The following is a 25,344-nucleotide window of genomic DNA, read 5'->3' as shown; positions in this document are numbered from 1 at the left end:
CTGAGGGACGAGGAGGAGGAGGAGGAGGAGATGGTGGTGTCGGAGGAGGAAGAAGAGGAGGAAGAAGAGGGCGACGAGGAGGAGGAGGAGGTGGAGGCGGCCGACGAGGACGATGAGGAGGACGACGACAAGGGAGTACTCGGACGCGGGCCGGGCCACGACCGGGGCCGCGACCGCCACAGCCCCCCCGGCTGCCACCTCTTCCCGCCGCCGCCACCGCCGCCACCGCTGCCCCCGCCGCCGCCGCCCCCGCCGCCAGGTAAGCAGCCGCCCCGACTTCCCCCCCAGCCCGAGTGGGAGCCGCGGGAGCGCGAGGCCGGGCGGGAGCGAGGCACCCACCGCGCGGCCGAGCCAAGGCGAATCCGCGGCGCGAATCCAGGGCTCGGGCCCGTCGCCCCGCGGCGGTTCGGGCGGTCCGGGCAGGCGGCGGCGGTAGGGCCGGGCCTCCTCCCCTCCCCCGCGGCACCCCTCCCCCGCCGCCGCCGCCGCCGCCGCCGCCGCCCCGGCTGGAGAGCGCTGGGCGCGAGCTGCGCGCGCGGTCCGGGCCACTCGGTCGCGGCTTTCGGGGGAGGAGGAGGAGGAGATATTTTTTTTTACCCTCGGCGGGGAGGGGGTAGGCAGGAAACGGCCAGGGCGAAGCCAGGGCCCCCTCCCTGGCCGAGCGAGGGACCGCGGAGACCCTGGCGGCCGGACGGTGGCGTGGGGGAGGGGTGCGTGGGGGAGGGGCGGCCGCGCGAGCGCCCCTCGGGCTCGGATCCCCGGTGAGGTTGGACTGAGGGAAAGTAGGGGTTCCGCGTGGGGAGCGGACCGCGGCCCTGATCCCCTTCGCTCAGGACTTGGGCAGGCAGAGGGGGGACGGTGTCCATCGGACCCCCCCTTCACCCGCGGGGACTTCGGTGCCCGCCAACTGAGGGGCGTGCGGTGGCACGCAGGGGAGGGGTCGTGTGAATGTTTATGGGCGGCTGATGAGTAGGGGCAGGTGGTGGCCACACTCCACGCAGACCACTTCCTGGAGTAAGACTTGAGCCTACCCCCTACTCCCCCCAGTTTGCAATGGGGAGAGCAGTGTCTGGGGACCGAGCTGCCCCCAGCCCCACCCCCTTCACCTCGCCTCGGCTCTGGGCTCTTTTGTGTCAAGTGCGGGGAGGGCGGTCCACCCCCTCATGACCCCGTCAGTCTGGGGTGGCCGAGCTGCCCAGCTGTGACTCTCACGTGGCTGCCATTGACTGTCACTCACTCTCTGGCTGAAACCACCCACACCTTGACCACGTTGGGGGGCGTGAACTGCCCACCCAGCTGTTCTGCAGCTTGACCATCACTCAGCACCCCTTCCTTGGGATGACAAGTCCCCCGGCAGCACTCTCTGGGCAGCACTCTCCAGTGGTGGAAGGGACAGACCACCCTCCTAGTGGAGGGATTGCTAGTCTTTGGAATAGGTGAACATCTGGGGGTCCACACCCCCTGCTTGGGGAATGGAAGGGGACACCCATACCCCAGGCCTCTGGCTGCCATGCGGCACAAATGCACCAAACTTCAAAACCGCGAACGAACGACCAGTCTCTTTGTAAAACTGTCATGTAGATCCGTGTGGCTTATGTGGCAAATGTCGAGCTGAGACAACCTTTGAGGGAGTGTAGGGTGCTTTCTTGTGGGTCGGGGGAAGGATACGTGTCTAATGGAAATTGGATAAAGTCTCCCCGCCCCCCCAGGCTGTCTGAAAAAGGAAAAAGTTTTGAAAAAGTTATCCCAGAGAGCCCATTGCTTTCGCAGGAGGTAGAAGGAATAAAGGCTTATGGGGAGGGGGTTGCCTGCAGCAGAGGTGCTGAAAATTGGGAAAGAAAGGATGTCAGGTTCTGGTAGGGGGCTGGCAGCTCTCACCTGTTTGTATGGGAACTTGGAGTGTGGTGTTTACGTGGTTTTGGTCCGGATCTGGGTACGTGAGGGGAGCGTGAAAGAACCAAGGTTGAGATGGGTCTTTGTGTCTCTACTCCTCCCCTTTACCCTCTGTGCTTCTCAACAGATGAGAAGAGACGTCAGATGCTTTTTAAATTTTATATTTGAAATGAAAACCCACCTCTCCTCTCCCCCAGGGCAATTTTCTCTCCCTTTCTTCCTCTAAATCAAATGAGTGACCCAGATACACCCCCTCAGATGACTTTGTGAGGTAAAACTTTGGGAAAATATTTTTAGCCCGCTCATTATTTCTGTCTACCTAAGTGTGGGGAAAATAACCCTCCTCTAAGGAAATTTATTCAGGCTGCCCTCCCTCATCCTTTTCTAAAATATGCATTTGTACATATGAGAGCTTTCCATTGTTTTCCATTCTGACTGCTTTGATTCTCACCATTTTGTTTTACATTCTTACCCAAGACCAGTTTTATCCCTTCCCCCTCTCTCCAGTCTCCTTACATTGTTAAACGTTTAAAATAATAGCACTCGTGTCGGTGGGGGAAGGGAGCAGGAAGCCAAAAACTCATTTCTTCTCCCTCCCCCTTCTGGCAAGTCTAGAGAAATAATATAACATAATATATAGATGTGATTCCTTGGGGGTGGGGGAGGGGAATGATTGTGGGTGGTGCGGAAAATTCTGGTAGTTTCTTTGCAAAAGGTCTGAAAATACAAACCCACCCCCTACATGCAGTACGCATGTGCAGCAGACCTATTATGGTGGTTCGTTGTGGGGGAGGGAGGGGAATTTGAGAAAAAATAAATATATGTGTGAGAGATTGATGGTGAGATTAGGAGAAGAGAGGGGCGGGCGGGAGGCGAGGCTTCGGCCGAGGCTCCTCCCGCTTTCTCGGCTGCCAGGCTCCGCCCTGCGCCCTCCTCCCTCCCCGCCTTCCCGAGATCCGAGCCGAGGATGTGGGAGAGTCTGGGCTCTGGGCCAGCATTGAGTGGCTGCTGAGACCGAGGTTGGGACTTAGATTTGCTTTATTACCCTCCCTTGCCTTTCCTCGCCGTTCTCCCTTTGCCTCTCCCACCACCGACGTCTGCCCAAGTTCGGGAACCTCGCGCTGGGGCGGGGCGTAGAGTGAAGCAGCCGTCACGTCTCAGGGCTTGTGCCCCACCCCCAGCTGGTGGTGGCCTAGGCCATGTCCCTGATCCTTAGCCAGTTGGCCTGCCCTTGCCACTGCCCTGGCGGCCTCCGTTTCCATGTTCATGTTAACCGAAGTCCCTGGGGTCAGGGGGAGCCGCTGCTCGGGCGGGCATGGTGCCTACTGACTTCCTATTACAATCCCTTCTCCCTTTCTATCCCCCTGCACACGCACTCACACACTCCTAGAATGTCTGCCTGCTCAAGAGGACACAGGATGCTGGAGTTAAGAGGAAAGGTAGCATTGAAGGAAGGAGATGCCCTGATTCTGAGGCAACAGAAACCAAGGCCCTCCGGTGTTAATTGTGGCTAATTTTCTCTTGAGGAAAGGAGGATTGTGTGTCCTAGAGCAAGAGGCTGAGCCAAGCCCAGGCTTTCCTCTCCTACAGCAGCTGCCTCTGCCTGAACAAGACAGGTCTGGCTGGTTAGTCGAGTGCTTAGTGGGGGAGGGAGGTGAACCAGGGCCCCAGGGCCCCATGTCTGTGTGGATCCTCCGCTATGTCGGTAACTCTCTGGCCCACAAGCCACCACAGACTAGCATGGGTCACAGAGAATGGGGTGGGGAGACATCAGCGTAGAACTGCCTAGGGCCCTCTGACAGAGACATCTGGAGAGAAAGCCAGGGTCCTAGCCCTGCCGAAGCAGGTACAGGCAGCCCTCTGGATTTGTGCTCCCAAATGTGTGTGTACATGCATGCATTTGAGAAAGCAGATGCTAAATGTGTCTGTCTGTGCCTATGTCTTCTGTTGGGTCTCCCATACTGTGTGTATATGAATGGGTCAGGATGTTGGGGACAAATTTGGAGGTGAGGGGTGAGACCAGGGAACAAAGGGTATGGCCTCTAAGTTCTGAAAGGGAGCAGAGATATGGAAATAGGTTTGAAGGCAGATTCCAGGCTACTTGGCAGGAGGAATTGTGGAGACTTTTTTCCTGTAGGATTAGGGTGTGATGAAGGAGGCAGACACTGTGATCCTGTGGGCAAGAAATGAAAATGACCAGCTGAGGAATTTCTTTTCCTGCAGGACTGTATTGGGGTGACAGGATGCCTGGTGATTATCTGAGGAAATGTAAATAGAGGCCTCCCTCTTGGCAAAAAGGATGTCAGGGCCTCAGGGTGTTAGTGTGAGAACCCAGGTGTCCACCTTTGGCTCTCCCTTCTCAGCATCTGGCTTAGGGAGCTGCCAGCTTGTGTCTCCCCACTCCAAGTGCTGGGGTCAGGCCAGGCCAGCAGCTGGGCATGGCTTCCCCAGTTCCTGGGCAGGATGCCAGCTGGCGAAGTGAGGTGGAAGGCAGGAGGAGCCCTGGCGGCGACTGAAAGGACCTGCCACAGTCAGAGCTTGTGGCCTAGAGCCTGGTCCCTTGTTAGTAGGAGGGAAGAGAAGGGAGTGGTTTGGCTGCTCATCCCTTCTGACCCCTGACCTCCCATTCAGAACCAGAGCATCCCAGAATACTCGAAACACTCTCTGTTTGCATCCAGTGAAGGAAGGGAGGCAGGATTTGGAGGAGTTAATGCCTGAGTTCCTAGAGAGTGGGAACTGAGGAGGTGGGGAAGGGGGCAGTCATGGGCCTCAGAGATGGGGAATGTAGAGGCTTAGGTTTTCTGGTGCTTTCTGCTCCAAAGATAAAGATGATATTCGGCTGCTGCCTTCAGCATTGGGTGTGAAGAAGAGAAAACGAGGACCCAAGAAGCAGAAAGAGAACAAGCCAGGAAAACCCCGAAAACGCAAGAAGCGTGTAAGTGTCAAGAATTCCTAACTTGGCCGGACGCGATGGCTCACACCTGTAATCCTAGCATTCTGGGAGGCTAAAGCAGGAGGAGGATCACTTGAGGCCAGGAGTTCGAGACCAGCCTGAGCAAGAGTGAAATCCTGTCTCTACGAAAAATAGAAAAATTAGCCAACCATGGTAGTGTGCGCCTATAGTCCAGCTACTTGGGAGGCTGAGGCAGGAGGATAGCTTGAGACCAGGAATTTGAGGTTGCAGTGAGCTAGATTGTGCCACTGCACTATAGCTGGTGTGACAGAGGGAGACTCTGTCTCACCAAAAAAAAAAAAAAAAAAAAAGACTTCCTAACTCAACAGCAAGGCTCATGAGGCCTACATTCTCAGAGACCTACCTTTCCTCTGGTCTTGATTACAGGGTGGAAGGTGTATCCTAAAGCCAGGGAGGCTTGACCCCTGCTCTCATAGGCCATTGGCTTGTTACCTCACAGATCTGGAACCCTAACTTAATTCACTACAACCTAGTGAAGAGTCCAGTTGTCAGTGTGACTTGCCTTAGCACCAAAGAGAAGCAGTTGAAAGCACAGGCTCTGGAGGAAGAATGCATGAATTCAGAACCTAGCAGTCGCCTGTCTTCCCGGGCCATTTATTTAGTGCTCTGTGCCTCAGTTTCCTTACCTGTAAAAAGTGAATAAAAATAGATTAGTTACTATCTCATAGGATTGTTGTGAAGATTAAAAGAGATAAAATATGTTACCTGCTAAGAACAGTTCCTGGCACATGGTAAGGATGAATAAATGTTATTTTTATTTTTCTTTCTTAGGACAGTGAGGAGGAATTTGGCTCCGAACGAGATGAATACCGGGAGAAGTCAGAAAGTGGGGGTAGTGAATATGGAACCGGACCAGGTCGGAAGCGAAGACGGAAGCACCGAGAAAAAAAGGAGAAGAAGACAAAGCGGCGGAAAAAAGGAGAGGGAGATGGGGGGCAAAAGGTGAGTAGAATTAGGGTGTGAGGGTGAGAAATAAGCATTAAAGACACACATGAGAAGAGAGGGAAAGCCCCAGAAACTATAGTTTGCGAGGGATGGGGATTGGCCTGGAGGATGGAGTGCGAAGCAAGAAAGCCCAGGGAAGCAGGTTCGTAGGTAGAGAGACATGTGTGAGGGCCCCAGAATAGGGGCTGGAGGAGCGCCCACCTCACTGAAGCCCACTCTCTCCCAGCAGGTGGAACAAAAGTCATCAGCAACTCTGCTTCTGACCTGGGGCCTGGAGGATGTGGAGCATGTGTTCTCTGAGGAGGATTACCACACACTCACCAACTACAAAGCCTTTAGCCAGTTCATGAGGTGCGGTAGGACTGAGGAATACTCTCGAACAGACACTTTTAATTTTAGGGAGGCCCTAGGCCCTTTGGAATCTGATGAAAGCTAAGGAACTGCTCTCCGGAGAGATTCACGTACATGCAAAATTCCATACATAATTTCAGGGAACTTCTGGACTCCTAAGGACCCAAGGACCTCAGTTAAAAACTCTTCACTGAGGGGAGATCATGATTCCAGTGCTAAGTTAGAAAACTCTCTAGCAACAGAATAAAGTGAGGACAGGATATAGTGAGCCGTCCCCTGCTCCAACAGGTCCATCTTCTCCATGGCTTCTCTCTAGACTGGACCTGAGAGATACCATCAGTGTTCCTGAACTTTTTTTGCTCAGTTATCAAGTCCTCTGCCCTGCCCACTCCTTAGGCCCTGGTAATAATGGACATTGTGTTGGTGAGTGACTCTTGAAGGAGGGTAGAGGATAGTAGAGTAGAAAAAGTAAAGAATGGCAGAGATGTCTTTTGGGGGAGGCACTTTAACACAGCAGTTCTGTGCACTGGAGGGAGCTGCTGAGGTTCAGGTCCTGGTGTCATCTTGGGGAGGTTAAATTTAACTTCTTTGGTCCTCCATTTCCTTTTCTGTACAATAGGAATAATAATAGTACACATATCATGTGAGTCTGTGTAGGTTTGGTGGGATAATGAATGGAAAGCCTAGTACAGTCAGTGCCTAGCCCCTGGGGAGTGTTCAGTAACTGGTGATTGTCATTAGTTCTGTTACCTCTCCTACCTCACTGCTAAAAATGGTGCTTTTGTCAGCACTGTGGGTCACCCATGTCCTCACAAGAGCTCAGTTCAGTACCCCACCCCAGAGCAGAGCCAGCATGGCCCGTCTCTCAGACTCCATCCCATGGAAGTCTTTCTTCAGGGCCCGAGGAACTCACTGGTAAAATGCAGAGAATCATAACAACTCAGAGGATTACTGTGAGGATGAAGTAAGATATAATGTATACAAAAGTGGTCTTATGAACTGTAAAGTAGGGAACATAAGTAAAGCATTTTTATAGGTGTTATACTTTTTTGTTTGCTTTTTTGTTTTTTGCCTTTTATGCTTTTAAATTTTTTCTAATTTTTATGCTTTTTAAAAACTTCCTGCTTTTTTAAACTTCTTTTTATTAATTTGTTTTTTTTAAATGGATGTTTTTCTTAATAGGACATATTCTCACCACCCAGGAATCCTAGCATGTACATAGACTTAATTGATGAGGGGAGATGGCAGTGTTCCCAGACCATCTGTGAAGGGTCTGAGTTTTCTGCTTCTATATTTACAGGCCCCTAATTGCTAAGAAGAATCCTAAGATCCCAATGTCTAAGATGATGACCATCCTTGGGGCCAAGTGGAGAGAGTTCAGCGCAAACAACCCCTTCAAGGGGTCAGCAGCTGCTGTGGCGGCAGCAGCAGCAGCAGCAGCAGCAGCTGTAGCTGAGCAGGTGTCAGCTGCTGTCTCATCGGCCACCCCCATAGCCCCTTCAGGACCCCCTGCCCTTCCACCGCCCCCTACTGCTGATATCCAGCCCCCACCCATCCGAAGAGCCAAAACCAAAGAGGGCAAAGGTAGGGAACCTCTCTTCTTCTAACTGTCCCTGAACCTTCCATACTGCATGTCTTCAAATTATAGTCTAGATCTCTTGCCTTCCTAGCCCTGATTGCTGGAGAAGAAATTGCTTTCCAAGAAGTGGGTCTTAGTGAAACCGTAGCCCACAGAGGAGTCCAGAGGCCCCTGTGACCTCTGTTGTTATAGGATGTGTCATGACCTCTGCTTTTTCTCCCTTCACCCCCGCTCCCCGTTTCAGGTCCAGGCCATAAGAGGAGGAGTAAGAGCCCCCGAGTGCCTGACGGACGCAAGAAGCTTCGGGGAAAGAAGATGGCACCACTCAAAATCAAACTAGGGCTGCTGGGTGGCAAGAGGAAGAAGGGAGGCTCGGTGAGTGACTCCCTCCGTGTCTCCTAAACACCTGGGGGTCAAGGGATGGGGTCCAGAGATGGGGATCCATGAGGGCAACTGGAGCAGGAAGCCAAAGGCCTGGGGAGGGGAGTGGAATCAAGTCTGTCTTGCTGACAGCCATGGGTCTATGGGCAGTATGTTTTTCAGAGTGACGAGGGCCCTGAACCAGAGGCTGAGGAGTCAGACCTGGACAGTGGCAGTGTCCACAGTGCCTCGGGCCGGCCTGATGGCCCTGTCCGTGCCAAAAAACTAAAGAGAGGCCGGCCAGGAAGGAAGAAGAAGAAGGGTAAGGGATGTTGGCTGTGTGTGATCTTGTCAGTCTACCTTCTTCTCATTCCTTTGTTGTCTTTCTTATTTTCAATTTTGACTTTTCTATTCAACCCTTCTCTCTCTCTCTTTCTCTCTCTCTCCCCCCCCACTTCCCCCCAATCCCTGCCTCTTTCCCTTCCCTCACCCCCATTCCCTTTGCCTCCACTGGGGTATATGACAGTCCTGGGCTGTCCTGCAGTGCCCGGGGAGGAGGAGGTTGATGGCTACGAGACGGATCATCAGGACTACTGTGAGGTGTGCCAGCAGGGTGGGGAAATTATTCTGTGCGACACCTGCCCTCGTGCCTACCACCTCGTCTGCCTTGATCCTGAGCTTGACCGGGCTCCTGAGGGCAAATGGAGCTGCCCCCACTGTGTGAGTACCTGGTGCCCAGAGTCTTACGGCTCTCAGGACCTACCTACCCGTCTCTCTCCTCCTTGGTTTCAGTTATACTCTTCCTGCCCCTAGATGCCTGGGCTTATCAGTAGCAGATGTTCAAGTGTCCAGAATCCTAGTTAGTTCCTTTCTCCCATCCCTTTGCCCCAGAATCAACATTTTTGGAAACTGGGGTATCCTGTTCCTTAGTTCCCACCAGTATTCTCTGTACTTGTAAGATTCAGGTGTCCTGTCTTTGCTTGTATCTTCCAATCTCACTCCTTGTCTCTTCCATCTGTCTCTGTGTCTGTCCTTGGCCTCCCAGGAGAAGGAAGGGGTACAGTGGGAGGCCAAGGAAGAGGATGAAGAATATGAAGAGGAGGGAGAAGAAGAAGGGGAGAAGGAAGAGGAGGACGATCACATGGAGTACTGCCGTGTGTGCAAGGATGGCGGGGAGCTCCTGTGCTGTGATGCTTGCATCTCCTCCTACCACATTCATTGTCTGAACCCTCCCCTGCCTGATATCCCCAATGGTGAATGGCTGTGTCCCCGATGCACGGTGAGTGGAACCATCTCCTCTCGGTGTTTACTGTCAGGCCCAACCCCCTCAGCCGTCACTGGGGCCCAAACGTCCAGCTATTTCTTTCTCTGCTCTCCCGGACCCTTGTGGGACTGCTATCCTCTAATCTAATGATGGGTTCTTTCTGCCTCTTTCTTTCCTCCTTCTCGTATATGTTCATCCCAAAGTGCCCCGTGCTAAAGGGTCGTGTGCAGAAGATCCTGCATTGGCGATGGGGGGAGCCACCTGTGGCAGTGCCAGCCCCTCAACAGACAGACGGGGATCCTGATGTCCCACCCCCCCGTCCCCTTCAAGGCAGATCGGAGCGAGAGTTCTTTGTCAAGTGGGTAGGACTGTCCTACTGGCACTGTTCCTGGGCTAAGGAGCTTCAGGTACAAGGGCCTCTCCTTTCCCTCTCCCCGTGACCCTCTGCTCCCTGCCATTCTCACTATCTTACTCCTCTGTTCTCGGGGCTTTCATACCTTTTGTCTTGACTCTCATTTCAGGCCTCTGGTCCTCATACCCTACCTACTTGTTTAGTTTCCGTATATGATTCTCTTGGTCTCCAGTCGTCTTTCTCAATCTCCATTAGCTTTCTTTCCTTAGATATGATGTGGACTTTCTTAAGTTTATCTCTTTCCTTCTCTCTCTTTTTCCATGTTTTATCAATATCCCCCATCTTAATAACCCCATTCCCTGCCCTCTTTTCCTCATTTGAGCCCCACCCAGGCCCTGTCTTCTGACTCTGTTATATCTGTTTGATTTTATTTACTCTCCTGCTTTGACCTTTACTGATTTTTCTCTCATCCAGCCTCTTTCATAGCTCCCTTTCACCATCCCATTGCCCCTGCTGGCCTCTTCCCTATTCCCTGTCATCCTCTTTGGATATTGGGACTATCTCTTCCCCTTTCCTCTGTGCATCAGCTGGAGATTTTCCATTTGGTAATGTACCGAAACTACCAGCGGAAGAATGACATGGACGAGCCTCCACCCCTGGACTATGGCTCTGGGGAGGATGACGGGAAGAGTGACAAGCGCAAGGTGAAAGATCCACACTATGCTGAGATGGAGGAGAAGTACTACCGTTTTGGCATCAAGCCAGAATGGATGACTGTCCACCGTATCATCAACCACAGGTGAATCCTCCGTCTGTGGGAAGGCCGACCTGGGATATGACACTATTCTTATTGTGGTAACGGCCCCATGTTAGCATTTGTTTGTTGATTAACCAAATTATTGATCTAGCCTTGATAACTCCTGCTGGAGCTTCAACCCTTCTGGCCTTGTTTTTTCCAGGAGGACAGGAGAAACCAGGAAAAAAGTTCAGCCCAGCACTGCCCCTTTTTTCCTTACATCTTCTAATTTCCAGTAGCATAAAACATGGCACATGAGTCTGGGGATGGGGGCATGAAAGCAAAACATGAGAAATGTGATTCATCCAGACTAATGTTTTGAGTATTTCTTCTTCATAGTACTTATTACTACCTAACATTATATTTGTTTATTTCAATGCTGCCTTCCCCAGTAGAGGATGAGTTCCATGAGGAAAATACTTATTGGCTGGGTGAACAAATGATGTTGGGATGTTTTGTGATAGTAGATTTTTAGGACGCCATCTTGAAAAGGCTAGCATAATATGTCAACCATTGTAAACTCGCTTCTAGCAGCCCACCATTGAGGGTTAGGTGACAAACTCTGCATGTTTGCTAATAATTGCATTCATCAGGCCTACTTTATGTTTGTGATCAATGTTGTTTTTCTCCTCTTGCTCTTCCTCTTGGCCCCCTGCCCCCAGTGTGGATAAAAAGGGGAATTACCACTATCTGGTGAAGTGGAGGGACTTGCCATATGACCAGTCCACGTGGGAAGAAGATGAAATGAACATCCCTGAGTATGAAGACCATAAGCACAGCTACTGGAGACACCGGTGAGGGAGAGAGGTCATGGATCAGTGGGAGTCTGGGGCTGGTGGCATGGAAGCTAAACCTCCAGCATGAAGTAGGAACAGATCCAATCTAGAGTTTCGGGCAGTAGCAGCCTGCGCTGAGTGGTTTGGGGTGGTAAAGAGGCAGTGGAAGGAATAAAAATAAGATTTGCCCTGTAATGGGTAAGAGGATGCTCAGGAGTAGGGAGGGTCGCCTCTTGAGGTAAAATCCAAAGGGCAAGGGTTAAGAGCCTGGAAGAAAGGAAATGTGAGAAAATCTAGGTTATGGACAGTGGGAGGTAGGTCTGGATTGGGTTAAGAAAAGAAAAGGGGGCATCCAAGGACCAGGCCTCATTTAGACCCACTCTTTTCCCAGAGAACTAATTATGGGGGAGGACCCTGCCCAGCCCCGCAAGTATAAGAAGAAGAAGAAGGAGCTGCAGGGTGATGGGCCTCCCAGTTCTCCTACTAACGACGTGAGTCCTCTCACTTGGCCTTTCTCCTGTTTCTGGAACCATGGTGATTAAAGATTTCCTGGGGGTTATTGACAGAATTCCCAGAGTTTGAACAAGCTCTTTGAACAGTGTAGCTCTTCCTTTAGCATTCAACCTTGCCCCACGAGTGGCTAGCAATTTTGGCATAAGAGTGAGCAAGCCACTAGAGATAGCCCACTTGGGGCTCTTTCACCATCTAGCCCTTCCCCACGGTGCTGCTGGGTATTGTTTTAAGGAATGAGGGGGAGGGACTAAAGACTAGAACTTTCATAAACTCAGGTCATAGTAGAGGGAATTGTAATCCAACTGAGTATCAGTGGCAGGGAGGAAGAGACTAAAACCAGAGGAGCTGCTGACTGTTCCCTTGAGCTTTCTGACTTTTTGACTCTGCAGCCTACAGTGAAATACGAGACCCAGCCACGGTTTATCACAGCCACTGGAGGCACACTGCACATGTATCAGCTGGAGGGGCTGAACTGGCTACGCTTCTCATGGGCCCAGGGCACTGACACCATTCTGGCTGATGAGATGGGGCTGGGCAAGACCATACAAACCATCGTCTTCCTCTACTCTCTCTATAAGGAGGTGCCGGATTCTAGGCCCTGATGGGGATAGCTCGGCTGAGGCCTAGCCTGGACTAGGGGAGGGGGAGGGTAGGGAGGGGTGTGACAGGCAGGGGATTGGGGTATACAACTTCAAGCCTGACTAATGGGCCCCCCACCCTTGACTCCCAGGGCCACACAAAAGGTCCCTTCTTGGTGAGTGCCCCACTCTCAACCATCATTAACTGGGAACGGGAGTTCCAGATGTGGGCACCTAAGTTCTATGTGGTGACATACACGGGTGACAAAGACAGTCGAGCGATTATTCGTGAGAATGAGTTCTCCTTTGAGGACAACGCCATCAAAGGTGGCAAGAAAGCTTTTAAGATGAAGGTAAGCCCCTCTTCCTCATCTCTAAGACCCTCAGAACTGTCATTTCTTTGCCCCAACTAGGAATTCAGTTCCTTTATACCCCTTTCTCCCTCCTTTCCTCCACCTGTCCTTACACCTCTGCACTCCCATCCTAGGGATATGGCAGGTACTCCCAGGGGTATACTTGGGTCTGTCAGTACTGGACATGGGGGTGGAAGTTTGGGGGCTGTGGTCAGTGATCTCTGCTTAGAGTTGAAGTTGGAGGACACAATAATGGCTTCCTTTGGGACTCATAGCCAAGACAAGGTGTCTGAGTGAAGAATGGGGGATGGGCACGCAGGTGCGTGGGTGTCAGGTAGCAGCCAAATGGGCAACGGTTGTGTTGGCAGAGGGAGGCACAGGTGAAGTTCCACGTTCTCCTGACATCGTATGAGCTGATCACCATTGACCAAGCAGCACTTGGCTCCATCTGCTGGGCCTGTCTCGTGGTAGATGAAGCCCATCGACTCAAGAACAACCAGTCCAAGGTGAGTGAGATTCCTAGACCTGAGAAACTTGGGGCTGTGGACTCCCACTTACCCTAGTCCTTAAAGTTCTGGGGACTTCCTGCAGTCTGGGAGGCAGAGTTCCTGGGAACCTCTGGGGAGAAGTCCAAGTTAGAAGAGGGAGAGGACTAGGGATTTGAGGCCTCTGATTCTGAGGGAAATGGGAGTGGGTGGCAGGGAAAGGTCGATGCTGTGGGTTAACCACTTGCCACTGATAAGCCCTTTCTCCTGCTTTTCCTTGCCCCATCTTCTAGTTTTTCAGGGTCCTCAATGGCTACAAGATAGATCATAAGTTACTGCTGACAGGGACCCCACTGCAGAATAATCTGGAGGAGCTCTTCCATCTGTTGAACTTCCTCACTCCAGAGAGGTTTAAGTAAGTGGAGTGGCTAAAATGATCTGGTGCAGGATTAATCTGAGGTGGAGAATAGAGCCTGAGATCAGGGGCAAAGAACTTGACAACCTGTTCACTTCGTTCTCTTCTTCTGGCTGTTAGTAACTTGGAGGGCTTCCTGGAGGAGTTTGCTGACATATCCAAAGAGGACCAGATTAAGAAACTGCATGATTTGCTGGGGCCACACATGCTGCGGAGGCTCAAGGCGGATGTCTTTAAGAACATGCCAGCCAAAACAGAGCTCATCGTTCGAGTGGAGCTGAGCCCCATGCAGAAGTGAGATGCAAGGCGGACTGGACTAGGGATCGGGGATTTGGCGGCAGCTTTCCAAGTGCAATATCGTAATTGCTTCCTTTATTATGTCTCTTCTGCGCCCCTATCCTGACTTTTAGGAAATACTACAAGTACATCTTGACTCGAAATTTCGAGGCCTTGAATTCTCGAGGCGGTGGGAACCAAGTGTCTCTGCTTAACATCATGATGGACCTTAAGAAGTGCTGCAACCATCCATACCTCTTTCCTGTGGCTGCTATGGTAGATACAAAGAACAGGGAACTGATCAAATGCCTGGTTCTCAGCATTTAGGTGGGGGCCTAGGGGGTGAGTGTTGAGCCCTAGGGGTGGGGCTAGGGTGGGAGGCTAGGAATTGCATCACTGAGAGGAGTAGGAATTGGAAAGGCTTGGAAGCTAGATTTGGGCTTCTGGCTTTCTAGGCATGGTAAGAACATGGGGACATGTTTCCTGACCCTCTCCTCTTCATTATTCTTCCCTTCTTTTCAGGAGTCCCCAAAACTCCCCAGTGGGGCTTATGAGGGTGGGGCACTTATTAAGTCATCTGGGAAGCTCATGCTGCTGCAGAAGATGTTGCGGAAGCTGAAGGAGCAAGGACACAGAGTACTCATCTTCTCTCAGGTGACCCATCTCCTTAACTCTCTCTTTATATCTACTTTCTGTTCCCTCTCCTTACCTTCCAGACTTTAATTCCTTACCTCCTTGCTATTGCTCCTCTGGTATGCTAGATTAGGAGGTTCCACCTGTAAGAGTTTCTGGTATAGCTAGTTCATTCTTGGCTTCTTATCCCTGTTCTTAAGTCTGTTGGAAGTTTTAGTCCAGCTCCTTTTAAGAAGACTGCGGGAAGGGTGTGGATTAGCCATCTTCCTCCTCCTGGGGGTCTCTGGGACTGGTACTATTTCTTAACCTTATGGGAGGGTGAAGGGCACAGACCCTTTGGAAATTTTATTGAAGCTATGGGTCCATTCTCCAGAAAACTGCACATATAATTATATAATTTTGTACAAATTTTCAGGCTGTTTATAGATTTCCCTGAAAATTTTTCATAGGTCTCAGAGAAGAACCTCTGCCATAGGAGAAATGATCTTAAATCAAAGAGAGTGCGGCAAGAATATGGAATAATGAGGAGCTGGGGAGTAAGGGAGTAGGTGTCTTAAGGGAGCTTAAGACGGGGCAGAGGTTCAAGTGTAAGGATTGGGGTTGAGTTAGAGTGAAGGGATAGTTAGACTAGACAGGCCATCCCACTGACTCGTCATTCCAGACTCCTTCCTTTTCTCTTGTTCTAGATGACCAAAATGTTAGACTTGCTAGAGGACTTCTTAGACTACGAAGGCTACAAATATGAGCGCATTGATGGTGGCATCACCGGTGCCCTAAGGCAGGAGGCCATCGATCGGTTCAATGGTGAGGGGGAGATGCCTTGGTCCCTGGTAGGTATGGGAGGCCCAAGGAACCTGTGCTAGGTCTCTGGTATGGGAGGGGGACTGGTGTGGGGGGATATTGGACACCTAGGCTTTGAGTTGGGGCTATGGTTGTTTGTAGTCAGGGAACATCTAGGAGCAGATGGACAGAACTACTGGGTACAAGAAAAACCTGATCTCCTAACTCTCACTTCCTAGCTCCTGGGGCCCAACAATTCTGCTTCCTCCTGTCCACCCGAGCTGGAGGCCTAGGCATCAATCTGGCCACTGCTGACACCGTCATCATCTTCGATTCCGACTGGAACCCCCATAATGACATCCAGGTGGGAACTCATATCCTGGAACCCCTGTACCACTTAGCAAGGAAATGTGGGATCACGGAGGAGGGGGCTGTTCTCTGGAGTCAGGGAGGGGAGAAGACCCTTTTATGGCAGCCTTCTTTCCCAAGCATGTGGGCAGCTTCTCCCCTGTGACTTCTCTGGCCCACCTCCAATTTCTCCCACCTTGCAGGCCTTCAGCCGGGCTCATCGGATCGGCCAGGCCAACAAAGTGATGATTTACCGGTTTGTGACTCGAGCGTCAGTGGAAGAGCGAATTACACAAGTGGCCAAGAGAAAGATGATGCTGACACACCTGGTGGTGCGGCCTGGGCTAGGTTCCAAGGCAGGCTCCATGTCCAAGCAGGAGCTTGACGACATCCTCAAATTTGGCACTGAGGAGCTGTTTAAGGATGAAAATGAGGGTGAGAACCTTTTTTGCAGCTCCATGAGAGCAGGCCCTTGCTCTCTCATGAGCGCTTCTCTTCTCAGCCCCCTGGGGCAGGGGGTGGGGGAGGGACTCTTCTCTGCAACCTTTGAAGAAGAGCCTTCTTTTCAGTACTTCTTGGAGGAAGGCTGGCCTCTTTCCTTGCCCGCAGGGTTAAAACAAAAAAACGTCAACATTGGCTCCCAGGGAAAGAGCCTTCTCCAGGGCTGCCATGAAAAGGAAGCAGAGTAGAGGCTTTCCTTCGGCCTTTCTAAGTTGTGCTTAAGGTTGGAACCCAGATTTCCCTTCTGTTCACCAGGGGAGAACAAGGAGGAGGACAGCAGTGTGATTCACTATGACAATGAGGCCATCGCTCGGCTGTTGGACCGGAATCAGGATGCAACTGAGGACACTGATGTGCAGAACATGAACGAGTATCTCAGCTCCTTCAAGGTGGCACAGTATGTCGTGCGGGAAGAAGACAAGGTGAGAGGCTTTGGGGCCAGACATGGTCTATCCCAGGCCATCCCTGAAGGGCAGTGTCCTTTACTGGGCTTTGAAATAGGAGAGCCCCCCCTTTATTCTTATTTATTATTTGTTTTCTTACCCTAATACCCAGCAAAGAGCAGTAGTGGACCTCAAATGACTTCTTAGTCTAACAGAGACTTAGGCACAGAAAGTACTGGTAAACACACAAGGGTACTTCCTGAGTCAGTGCAGGAGAAATGCAGAAGGGATTAGAGGAGAGATTTAGAGAAGAGGGCAAGAACAAGGAGGAGAAGCATATTGCAGGTAAGAGATATGGAAAATATGCAATGTCCAGAAAATTTACGCAGAGTTAAGACCTAGGAGCAGTGAGACTAGATTCAGCTGAGACAGGAGACTAGGAATTTTGTTGTGGCGGAAGGACTGGTGAAGAAGGAGTCCGCCAGCATTCGTTCTTCTGCCCTTCAGATTGAGGAAATCGAGCGAGAGATTATCAAGCAGGAGGAGAATGTGGATCCTGACTACTGGGAGAAGCTTCTGAGGCATCACTATGAACAGCAGCAGGAAGACCTAGCCCGGAATCTAGGCAAAGGCAAGAGGGTTCGCAAGCAAGTTAACTACAATGATGCTGCTCAGGAGGACCAAGGTGAGAACTGCCCCAGATGCAGGAAGTGAAAAGGGAAGAAGTGATGAGGCTTGGAGGCTGGGGCTATTTAGAGGAAAAGAGAGAGGCCTAGAGGTCAGAGCCTTCCCCTGCTAGAAGAGAGAGCTCTCAGATATGGTCATTAGAAACTAGCTGGAGACCAGGTAGGTTTACAGGTGATTTAAACTATCTGGTGGTTGCAAAGGGATCCTGTGGACACCTAGGGGTCATTGCTTAGAGTAGGGTCAGTAGGAGTCAGGGTGGCAGAACAAGAGGTGCTCAGAGACTGAAGGTGGGTGATGGGTAGAGATGGTTCAGGACACGTGGCTCTACAGTCAGACTGCAGGCAGTGATCCAGCAACCATCAGAAGGGCCAAGGCCAGGGTAGAGGTAGACGAGTCTCCCAAGGAGGAATCCAGGCAGGAAGAGCCCCAGCACAAGCTTATCCAGGTATTCCTCACCGACCACTGAGCCCTCTACCCTTACAGATAACCAGTCAGAATATTCAGTGGGATCAGAGGAGGAGGACGAAGACTTCGATGAACGTCCTGAAGGTGGTATCTGTTTTCCTGACTCTACCTCAGCTCTTTCCATTTCATTTCCCAGTGTCCTTTAAGCCCACTGTTTTTATATAAATAAAAAATGCTTTTTTTTTTTTTTGGAAAAACTAAAGATTGCAAATAAGGAGAAAGGAAGAAATGTTCATAATCTCTCCACTGATTAAAATTTGAAGTGTATAACCACATAGGCTTTAATGCCTAGGTCAAGAAAGGTTACATCATTTTACATTCCCACTGGTAATCTTGCCTGTGTCAAATATTTGCTATTCATTTTTAAATATGACTTGATATTTTTTAGGCTCACTGGGTTAGTAGTTCTGGAAGTGCTTGGAAAAGAATTAGAAGTGCCTCAAACATGACATGAGCCGTTCTTATGTTCTGTATCTTGTGGGAATGGGGTGTTGAGGGAGGACTGGTGCTTAGAGGAGATGGATCAACTAACCGGTGTCAACCCCACCCTCAGGGCGTCGACAGTCAAAGAGGCAGCTCCGGAATGAAAAGGATAAGCCACTGCCTCCACTTCTGGCCCGAGTTGGGGGCAACATCGAGGTGAGAGTTGGGCCCAGACCTCTCTGAGCGCTCTAAGGAGAGAATGAGGGTTGGGGGTTGGATATTGGGGCCTGGGTCACTGATGACAGAAAGAACCAAGACCTGTGACCCCTGGACATTCATCGCCACTGCTTCCTTGCCCCACCCTCAGGTGTTGGGATTCAACACTCGTCAGCGGAAGGCTTTCCTCAATGCTGTGATGCGCTGGGGGATGCCACCACAGGATGCCTTCACCACACAGTGGCTCGTGCGGGACCTGAGGGGCAAGACAGAGAAGGAGTTCAAGTGAGTGTGGGTGACATGGAGCCGAGTTAGGTGCAAGGACAAGAGCTTTGGGTGTTACTTTCTTCCTCTTGGCCACCATATGATGTGACCTTACTCAACTGATCATCACCCTCCCTGCCATATAATGCCTCCTGGCTTGGTTTCCTGGGGGGTGGACTCAGCCTACTCCACCTCCCCTCAGCCAAGCCTAGAGTAGAAGGGCCAGGCATCCTCTCCGGGGGAGAGGCGTTTACGTAAGGATCCTCGCCTGGGCTGTCCTAGCCTCACATTTACTTGGCCACGATAACCTGGCAGGAGGAGCTGGTGAAAAGGATGAAGAGCTGACTGATGGGGCTCAGGAACAAAGTACCCAGAGCAAGGAGACAGGAAAGACACGGGAGAGGCCATTGGGCAGTTAACAGTTTAAAGGGCTGGTAACAGAGTGAAAGGCCCAGGGGAGCCCTGGAGCACCTGGAGAGTTTGGGGTTTAGGGGTTCAGTAATCCCTGTACCTTCCTCACTGCCCTGTACTGCTGATAAGGCTCCCCTCACCCTCCTCTCACTCCTATGCTCCTTAGGGCCTATGTATCTTTGTTCATGCGCCATCTGTGTGAGCCTGGGGCAGACGGCTCTGAAACCTTTGCTGATGGCGTCCCTCGGGAGGGACTGAGTCGCCAGCAGGTGTTGACCCGCATTGGAGTCATGTCTCTCGTCAAGAAGAAGGTATCAGTCTTCCTATCACCCAAATAATCAAGCTAGCCACTTAGGCTCTGTCTTTCCTCTACCTTCTGTCCCTGAGTTCTGGACTCATGCTGGTGCAAGACAGAGGGGACCAGGACTTCTGCATGTGCAGTGCCTGGAGCTAACCACCATCTCTCTACCCCAGGTGCAGGAGTTTGAGCACATCAACGGGCGCTGGTCAATGCCGGAGCTGATGCCTGACCCCAGTGCCGACTCCAAGCGTTCTTCCAGAGCCTCCTCTCCTACCAAAACGTCCCCCACCACTCCTGAGGCTTCTGCTACCAACAGTCCCTGCACCTCTAAACCTGGTAATCAGGAGTCAGAATGATAAGAGAGATAAAAATGGGGTCAGGAGTTGGGGTAGGGAGACCTCTGCCTTCCTCACTCTGCCTTCCCTGCAGCTACTCCAGCTCCAAGTGAGAAAGGAGAGGGCCTGAGGACACCTCTTGAGAAGGAGGAAGCTGAAAACCAGGAGGAGAAGCCAGAGAAGAATAGCAAAATTGGGGAGAAGATGGAGACAGAGGTGTGTGGCTACCTGGCTTCCCCCAGGGAGGAGTAGTGGGGTGGTCTTGGATGCCAGGTGCCTGACCTCTGGCTCATCCTGACTCCCTTGTCCTCTTTTAGGTTGATGCCCCCAGCCCAGCCCCATCTCTTGGGGAACGGCTGGAGCCAAGGAAGATTCCTCTAGAGGACGAGGTGCCAGGGGTACCTGGAGAGATGGAGCCTGAACCTGGGTACCGAGCAGACAGAGAGAAGTCAGGTAGGTGCATGGCCTTAGGGATGATGGGGGATTAGAACATGGGGGTTCCATTTTCTGGGGTCAGGGGATAAGGGTGACATCCTCCCTTCCTATCCCCTGCCCCCTCCCACAGCCACGGAATCGACGCCAGGAGAAAGGGGGGAGGAGAAGCCGTTGGATGGACAGGAGCACAGGGAGAGGCCGGAGGGGGAAGCAGGGGATTTGGGCAAGAGAGGTAATGGGTGGAAGGAATGGACCCCTGGGTCTGAGAGGGCATCAGGGGAGGTGGAGTCTGGGGGAGTGAATGCTTGGGTTCTGGCTGGGTAGCTCCTCAGTACAGTATAGGTAGTAGTAAGTAGTCTTGGGGCCTGGGAATAGACTGTCCTGAGTCATGAGCTTTGCCCCATCTGTCCTAGCAGAAGATGTAAAAGGTGACCGGGAGCTTCGACCAGGGCCTCCTCGAGACGAGCCACGGTCCAACGGGCGACGCGAGGAGAAGACAGAGAAGCCCCGGTTCATGTTCAATATCGCAGATGGTGGTTTCACAGGTAAGGAGAGTTCTTGCTGCTCTCTGTACCTCAATGGGGTTTGCTCACCCTCGTGGAGTTTCTCATTTTTGCCTGAGGCTTCCTGCTACTTTTAATTCCAAGTAACTTCCAATGAAGTGGTGCATGCTGACTCATTCTTGCTGTAAATCTTTAAGTGTATCTCCTAATGCCAAAGCTGTCTCTAATTCCACCTTTTTTCTTAATCCTAACCGGAACCTTGTTCACAACTAATTTCATTCCTAACCCCTAGCTTCACCTTTACCCATTCTTCTTAGGGAGCTCTTAGTACTCTTTCATTATTCTGTTTCCCCATCTCTACCTGTCTTTTGGGCTGGGTATGATTTACAAATCCCTGATGTTCTGTCTGCTGCCCTCTTTTCAGAGCTTCACACACTATGGCAGAATGAGGAACGGGCAGCTATTTCCTCGGGGAAACTCAATGAAATCTGGCACCGAAGACATGACTATTGGCTTCTGGCTGGGATTGTCCTGTATCCTTTGATACAAATATAAGAAGAAAAGGTTCTCTCAACGTGGAGAGAGGGGAACTATAGTGAAGACAAGTTCACACCCAGGGAAGGGATGTTCATGCCATACTTTAGGGAGATCAGGCCAAAGGGAAGAAATGTTTACAGCCAAGTGTTAAATTCCTTGATGGTCCCCTTTCCTTCATTGGCAGCCATGGCTATGCACGGTGGCAAGACATCCAGAATGATGCTCAGTTTGCCATTATCAACGAGCCATTTAAAACTGAAGCCAACAAGGGGAACTTTCTGGAGATGAAAAATAAGTTCCTGGCCCGGAGGTTCAAGGTGGGACTGAGGGAGGAGAGGAACAGGGTTGTAGAGGGGCTTGGGTCAGAAGTGAGACCAGATCTGGTGAGAACCTAGGGAAGAAAGTTGAGGCAATGCTTGAGGCCAAGACCAAAGTGTAACCTTGTGTTCGAGACTCTGGTCAGGGTCAGGTTGATGCTGGGTTGTCGTTGGTATGGAGCTGGGGTGCTCTGGGCCAGCAGAGGGCAGGGTGGGTCTCCAGTGCTATGTCTGTCCCCTCCTTCGCTTACCTACTGCTGGCAGAGCCCTGTGTTCAACCCCCAACCCCTGGTTCCTCAGCTCCTGGAGCAGGCGCTGGTGATCGAGGAGCAGCTGCGGCGGGCGGCCTACCTGAACCTGTCACAGGAGCCGGCGCACCCCGCCATGGCCCTCCACGCCCGCTTCGCCGAGGCCGAGTGCCTGGCCGAGAGCCACCAGCACCTCTCCAAGGAGTCGCTGGCGGGGAACAAGCCGGCCAACGCCGTCCTGCACAAGGGTAAGGGCCGCGGCGGCCCCGCGCGGGGGAGGGCCCACAACGCTGCGTAAGTCTTCACCCCGCACCCCTCAAAATCTTCCCCCCAACCCTTTTACCCTCTGAACCCACCCCCCTCTGACCTCTAACCCTGCCCCTGACCCACCTGGCACCCCCTTGGTTTTTAGCCTCTAGGACTTGTGCAAGCCAACCCTCATCCATGCCTGAGAGTATTCACATCAGCGCCCAATAAAGAGACCTCCCCAGACTCCATGTCCCCTCCACACAGTGGGACCTCTTCACTGGCGGTGGAACTGCACACCTTCCATACTGCTAGCACCATCCAATTCGGGGCCTTGGCCTATATATATGCCACAAAAATCCTTGGCTCTGATCCCACAAATCACATTCCCTCACATCTTATTCACCCCATGAGGCAGAAACTACTACCCATCTGACCTTCTGACCCTATCCCACAAAACTTCCCTTTGACCTTCAACCCTTTCTCTCATCCCTTCTTACCTTGATAATGATAGATGAAATCCCAGAGCTCTCTAACCATCTAATCCTGTCTGATGTAGTAACTAACTCCTGGCCCCTTTGATCCCTGTTATAATTCCTTGAATCCGTAATACTGACTTTCTAACCTCCCTCTCCCCTTACATATTAAAACCTTGATTCCTTAAAGCTTCGATACCACTTACCACCTCCCATGCCTCCTATTTCCTCCCCATCATCCCCAACCCTAAACCTGGCTCTTCCAGTATGGGATGTTCTGACAACTCCCCGCCCCCATGTCTTCCAATGTCCTCCCCTCCCTATTCTCCATATTCCCTTTTCCTTACTTCCTTCTCTCCATCTGTCCTCTGTGGTGATCTGGTCTCTCTCTTTTCCTGACTCTTTCTTTCCTCTGAGTTGCTTCCTTTTTTTGTCTACTTCTGTCACTTTCTTGGTCTCTGGTTCTTTGACATCTGTGTCTTCTTTTTCTATTATCTGTCCATCTGACTCCTCTCTTTTCCTGGCTCCATCTCTCTCTTTCCCTGTCTTTCTCTTGCCCTTCTTTCTCCGTGGCCCGGGCCCCAGTTCTGAACCAGCTGGAGGAGTTGCTGAGCGACATGAAGGCGGACGTGACCCGCCTGCCAGCCACGCTGTCCCGAATACCCCCCATCGCAGCCCGCCTTCAGATGTCCGAGCGCAGCATCCTCAGCCGGCTGGCCAGCAAGGGCACGGAGCCTCACCCCACACCGGTAACCCTCTTTCCCCCTAACTCATTTTCCCTGTTGGTGTTCCTCCTGCACACATATAAACACTTCCATCAGAATCCTATACAATGTGGAAAAACAACTTGATAGAACACAGTCTGCACCCTTGAGTGAGTCTCCCTGCCTGTATGTTACACCCTCAGTAGTTCTGGAGTGTGGCTCATAATGTCTCCCCTACAGCTTCCTCTCAACAGACTGTGGACTAACTCTGACTTCAGCTTGCTCTCTATTCCAGGCCTTCCCCCCAGGTCCCTACGCTACACCTCCGGGTTACGGGGTGGCGTTCAGCACCGCACCCGTAGGGGCCCTGGCCGCCGCAGGCGCCAATTACAGCCAGATGCCTGCAGGGTCCTTCATCACAGGTCAGCTGGTGGTTTCTTACTCCCTGCTTCTCCCTCTCCTCCTTTGCCAAGCTTCATCCCTGCTCAGCTGCCCTTTCACTGCTCTAGTCCATCTCATGTCCTTGGCCACATCCAGTGTGTTATGGAGTAGAGTTGTTCTGGGCTTTGTTCTTCCTATCCCTTTCTTAAGCCCTCTTCTATCCCCATTGTCAAAACTTCCTCCAGGGTTTTAGTGATTCTGTGGTTTGGTATCTTGTACCCAAGCCTCCTCCATCTGGGTTACTTCAAAGAAAAGTGAATATGAAATCAGAAGGGGTATGGTGAGAGTTAGAACATGTTCGATCATGTGGTACAAAGTGGAATCTCAGGGAGAGGGGTTCATCCTGATCTTCCCACCCAAAATTACCTGGGACAACAGGAAGTGGCAAGAGGTGACCTAAAGGTGAGAATATAGTATTGCCAGAAAGTGATGTTTGGGAATGATGGGGGGATTGACCTTTCCTTACCCCCTTCCCAAACAGCCGCCACCAACGGCCCTCCAGTGCTGGTGAAGAAGGAGAAGGAAATGGTGGGGGCGTTGGTGTCAGACGGGCTGGATCGGAAGGAGCCCCGAGCCGGGGAGGTGATCTGTATAGACGACTGACTGGATCCCAGGCCTGCCCTTCACCCAGGCCCCGTCCCCGAGGCCGACCCCCAGCTCAGGCTCTGGGGCCTGCTGCCAACCCTCCGCCTTCCCCACCCCTTGGGTCACCACTGGGCTAGGAGCCCCTTTGCCCCTCTCTACAGCTCCTCTCTTCAAGAAGGGCCCTTTGTCTTTCTCCACTCCCATGCACCTTTCCCACCAACCTTTGAAGACTGTGCTGGTGAGAAGAGGTCTGGGTGGGAGATGGTTAGCAGGGTCTTCCAAGTACCTTTATCCACTGCCCCCCACCAAATATATGCAGCTTCCCAATAAATGGTTGTGGGGAGGAAAGAGGTGGAGCCTCCCCAGTCTTTTTTCCTGCAATATCAGCTCCATCGTGCAGAAATGGGGGATTAGCCTTGCCTGGCCTTTAGGAACTTTTATGGGGAAAAGAGCGTTGAAGAGAGAAGGTGGACTTTTAGAGAGGGATGAAATTGAGCCCTGGGAGGGAAGAGGGGAAGAAAAGGGGTGGCTGCATGTTACCTTCCCCTACCTCTCCCTGTGTGGAGGGTGGAGCAGTTACCAAGGAAGGGAGTCAATTGCTGTTCAGCCTCAGAATAAAGGCGCCATTCACTGGCTCAGTTACCTCCTGTGTACCAGCATCGTGTGTTGGGAATCTTTTTCCCCTTCCCTAGGGACCAAGGACCACCCCTACAAAAAGAGTAATGGTTGGGCGATACTCCCTCAAGCCAAAGAGGAGCTCCCCAACCTGTTCTAGGAACCCAGGTAGCCTAGAAGGGTGGGAGAGAATACAGCGGGCCAGACATGGAGGAAGCCCCCAGCTCTGGGGCTCAGTCCCTGGAGGACTTCTACCCTCCCTCTTCATGGCCTGGATATAGACTAAATTTGAGTAGGTCAGGCAGGGGGCCTAGTCAGGGTCTTGGGACCTACCTTGCCTTTGGGACCAGAGCAAAATGGTGGAGGGCAGGCTAGGGAGAGGTGGGCACATCCCCCTTCCCAGGAGGGGCCGGGGAGAGTGGCAGTTTGCATGGCGAACCTCCCACTTCCTCTTCGCTGCCCCTTCACTTTCTTGCTGCCCCTTTCCCAGTCTCTCTTCACACCCACTCCTGGTCTGTCCTGATCCCCTCTTCTGTATCAGGTTTATTGGTTGTACATATAAATTATACTTTCCTTTCTG

The 25,344-nt window shown here is 51.9% G+C and overlaps 1 protein-coding gene and 1 long non-coding RNA gene across 8 annotated transcripts in view; one reads left to right on the top strand and one right to left on the bottom strand.

Moving 5' to 3' along the window:
* The window catches only part of LOC105819443, a 19,125-nt gene extending 18,702 nt beyond the window's left edge, over positions 1 to 423 (bottom strand). The window contains exon 1 of the long non-coding RNA XR_001137960.1: positions 340 to 423. This is a non-coding gene — a long non-coding RNA (uncharacterized LOC105819443). The remainder of the gene's footprint in view (positions 1 to 339) is intronic.
* On the top strand, positions 7 to 25,344 carry CHD3 (chromodomain helicase DNA binding protein 3). Of its 7 annotated transcripts, none has more exons than XM_012655680.1 (40): positions 7 to 259; positions 4,716 to 4,828; positions 5,639 to 5,809; positions 6,039 to 6,163; positions 7,464 to 7,747; positions 7,987 to 8,117; positions 8,274 to 8,424; positions 8,629 to 8,822; positions 9,148 to 9,381; positions 9,570 to 9,773; positions 10,306 to 10,517; positions 11,177 to 11,308; positions 11,682 to 11,781; positions 12,193 to 12,384; positions 12,534 to 12,734; positions 13,103 to 13,240; positions 13,513 to 13,634; positions 13,755 to 13,928; positions 14,045 to 14,186; positions 14,433 to 14,564; positions 15,230 to 15,347; positions 15,563 to 15,687; positions 15,875 to 16,106; positions 16,428 to 16,594; positions 17,063 to 17,240; positions 17,726 to 17,791; positions 18,261 to 18,346; positions 18,498 to 18,631; positions 19,188 to 19,332; positions 19,496 to 19,658; positions 19,752 to 19,873; positions 19,975 to 20,110; positions 20,223 to 20,324; positions 20,509 to 20,637; positions 21,020 to 21,128; positions 21,317 to 21,449; positions 21,750 to 21,945; positions 23,005 to 23,168; positions 23,419 to 23,545; positions 24,046 to 25,344. In XM_012655680.1, the coding sequence occupies exons 1-40, from the start codon at positions 31 to 33 to the stop codon at positions 24,165 to 24,167; spliced, it is 6,135 nt and encodes a 2,044-aa protein (XP_012511134.1). In that variant the 5' UTR covers positions 7 to 30; the 3' UTR covers positions 24,168 to 25,344. The 7 variants fall into 7 exon arrangements, 6 of the variants coding, with proteins under 6 accessions (XP_012511134.1, XP_012511136.1, XP_012511138.1 ...); XR_001137959.1 differs by having other exon boundaries at positions 167 to 259; positions 20,506 to 20,637; positions 22,458 to 23,168; positions 24,046 to 25,342; XM_012655682.1 differs by having other exon boundaries at positions 167 to 259; positions 8,647 to 8,822; positions 20,506 to 20,637; positions 21,750 to 21,991; positions 24,046 to 25,342.

This window comes from Propithecus coquereli, unplaced genomic scaffold, assembly GCF_000956105.1.
Source record: "Propithecus coquereli isolate 6110/MARCELLA unplaced genomic scaffold, Pcoq_1.0 Scaffold482, whole genome shotgun sequence".
In the NCBI taxonomy this organism is placed as follows: domain Eukaryota; kingdom Metazoa; phylum Chordata; class Mammalia; order Primates; family Indriidae; genus Propithecus; species Propithecus coquereli.
This window is presented reverse-complemented; position numbering and strand designations above follow the sequence as displayed.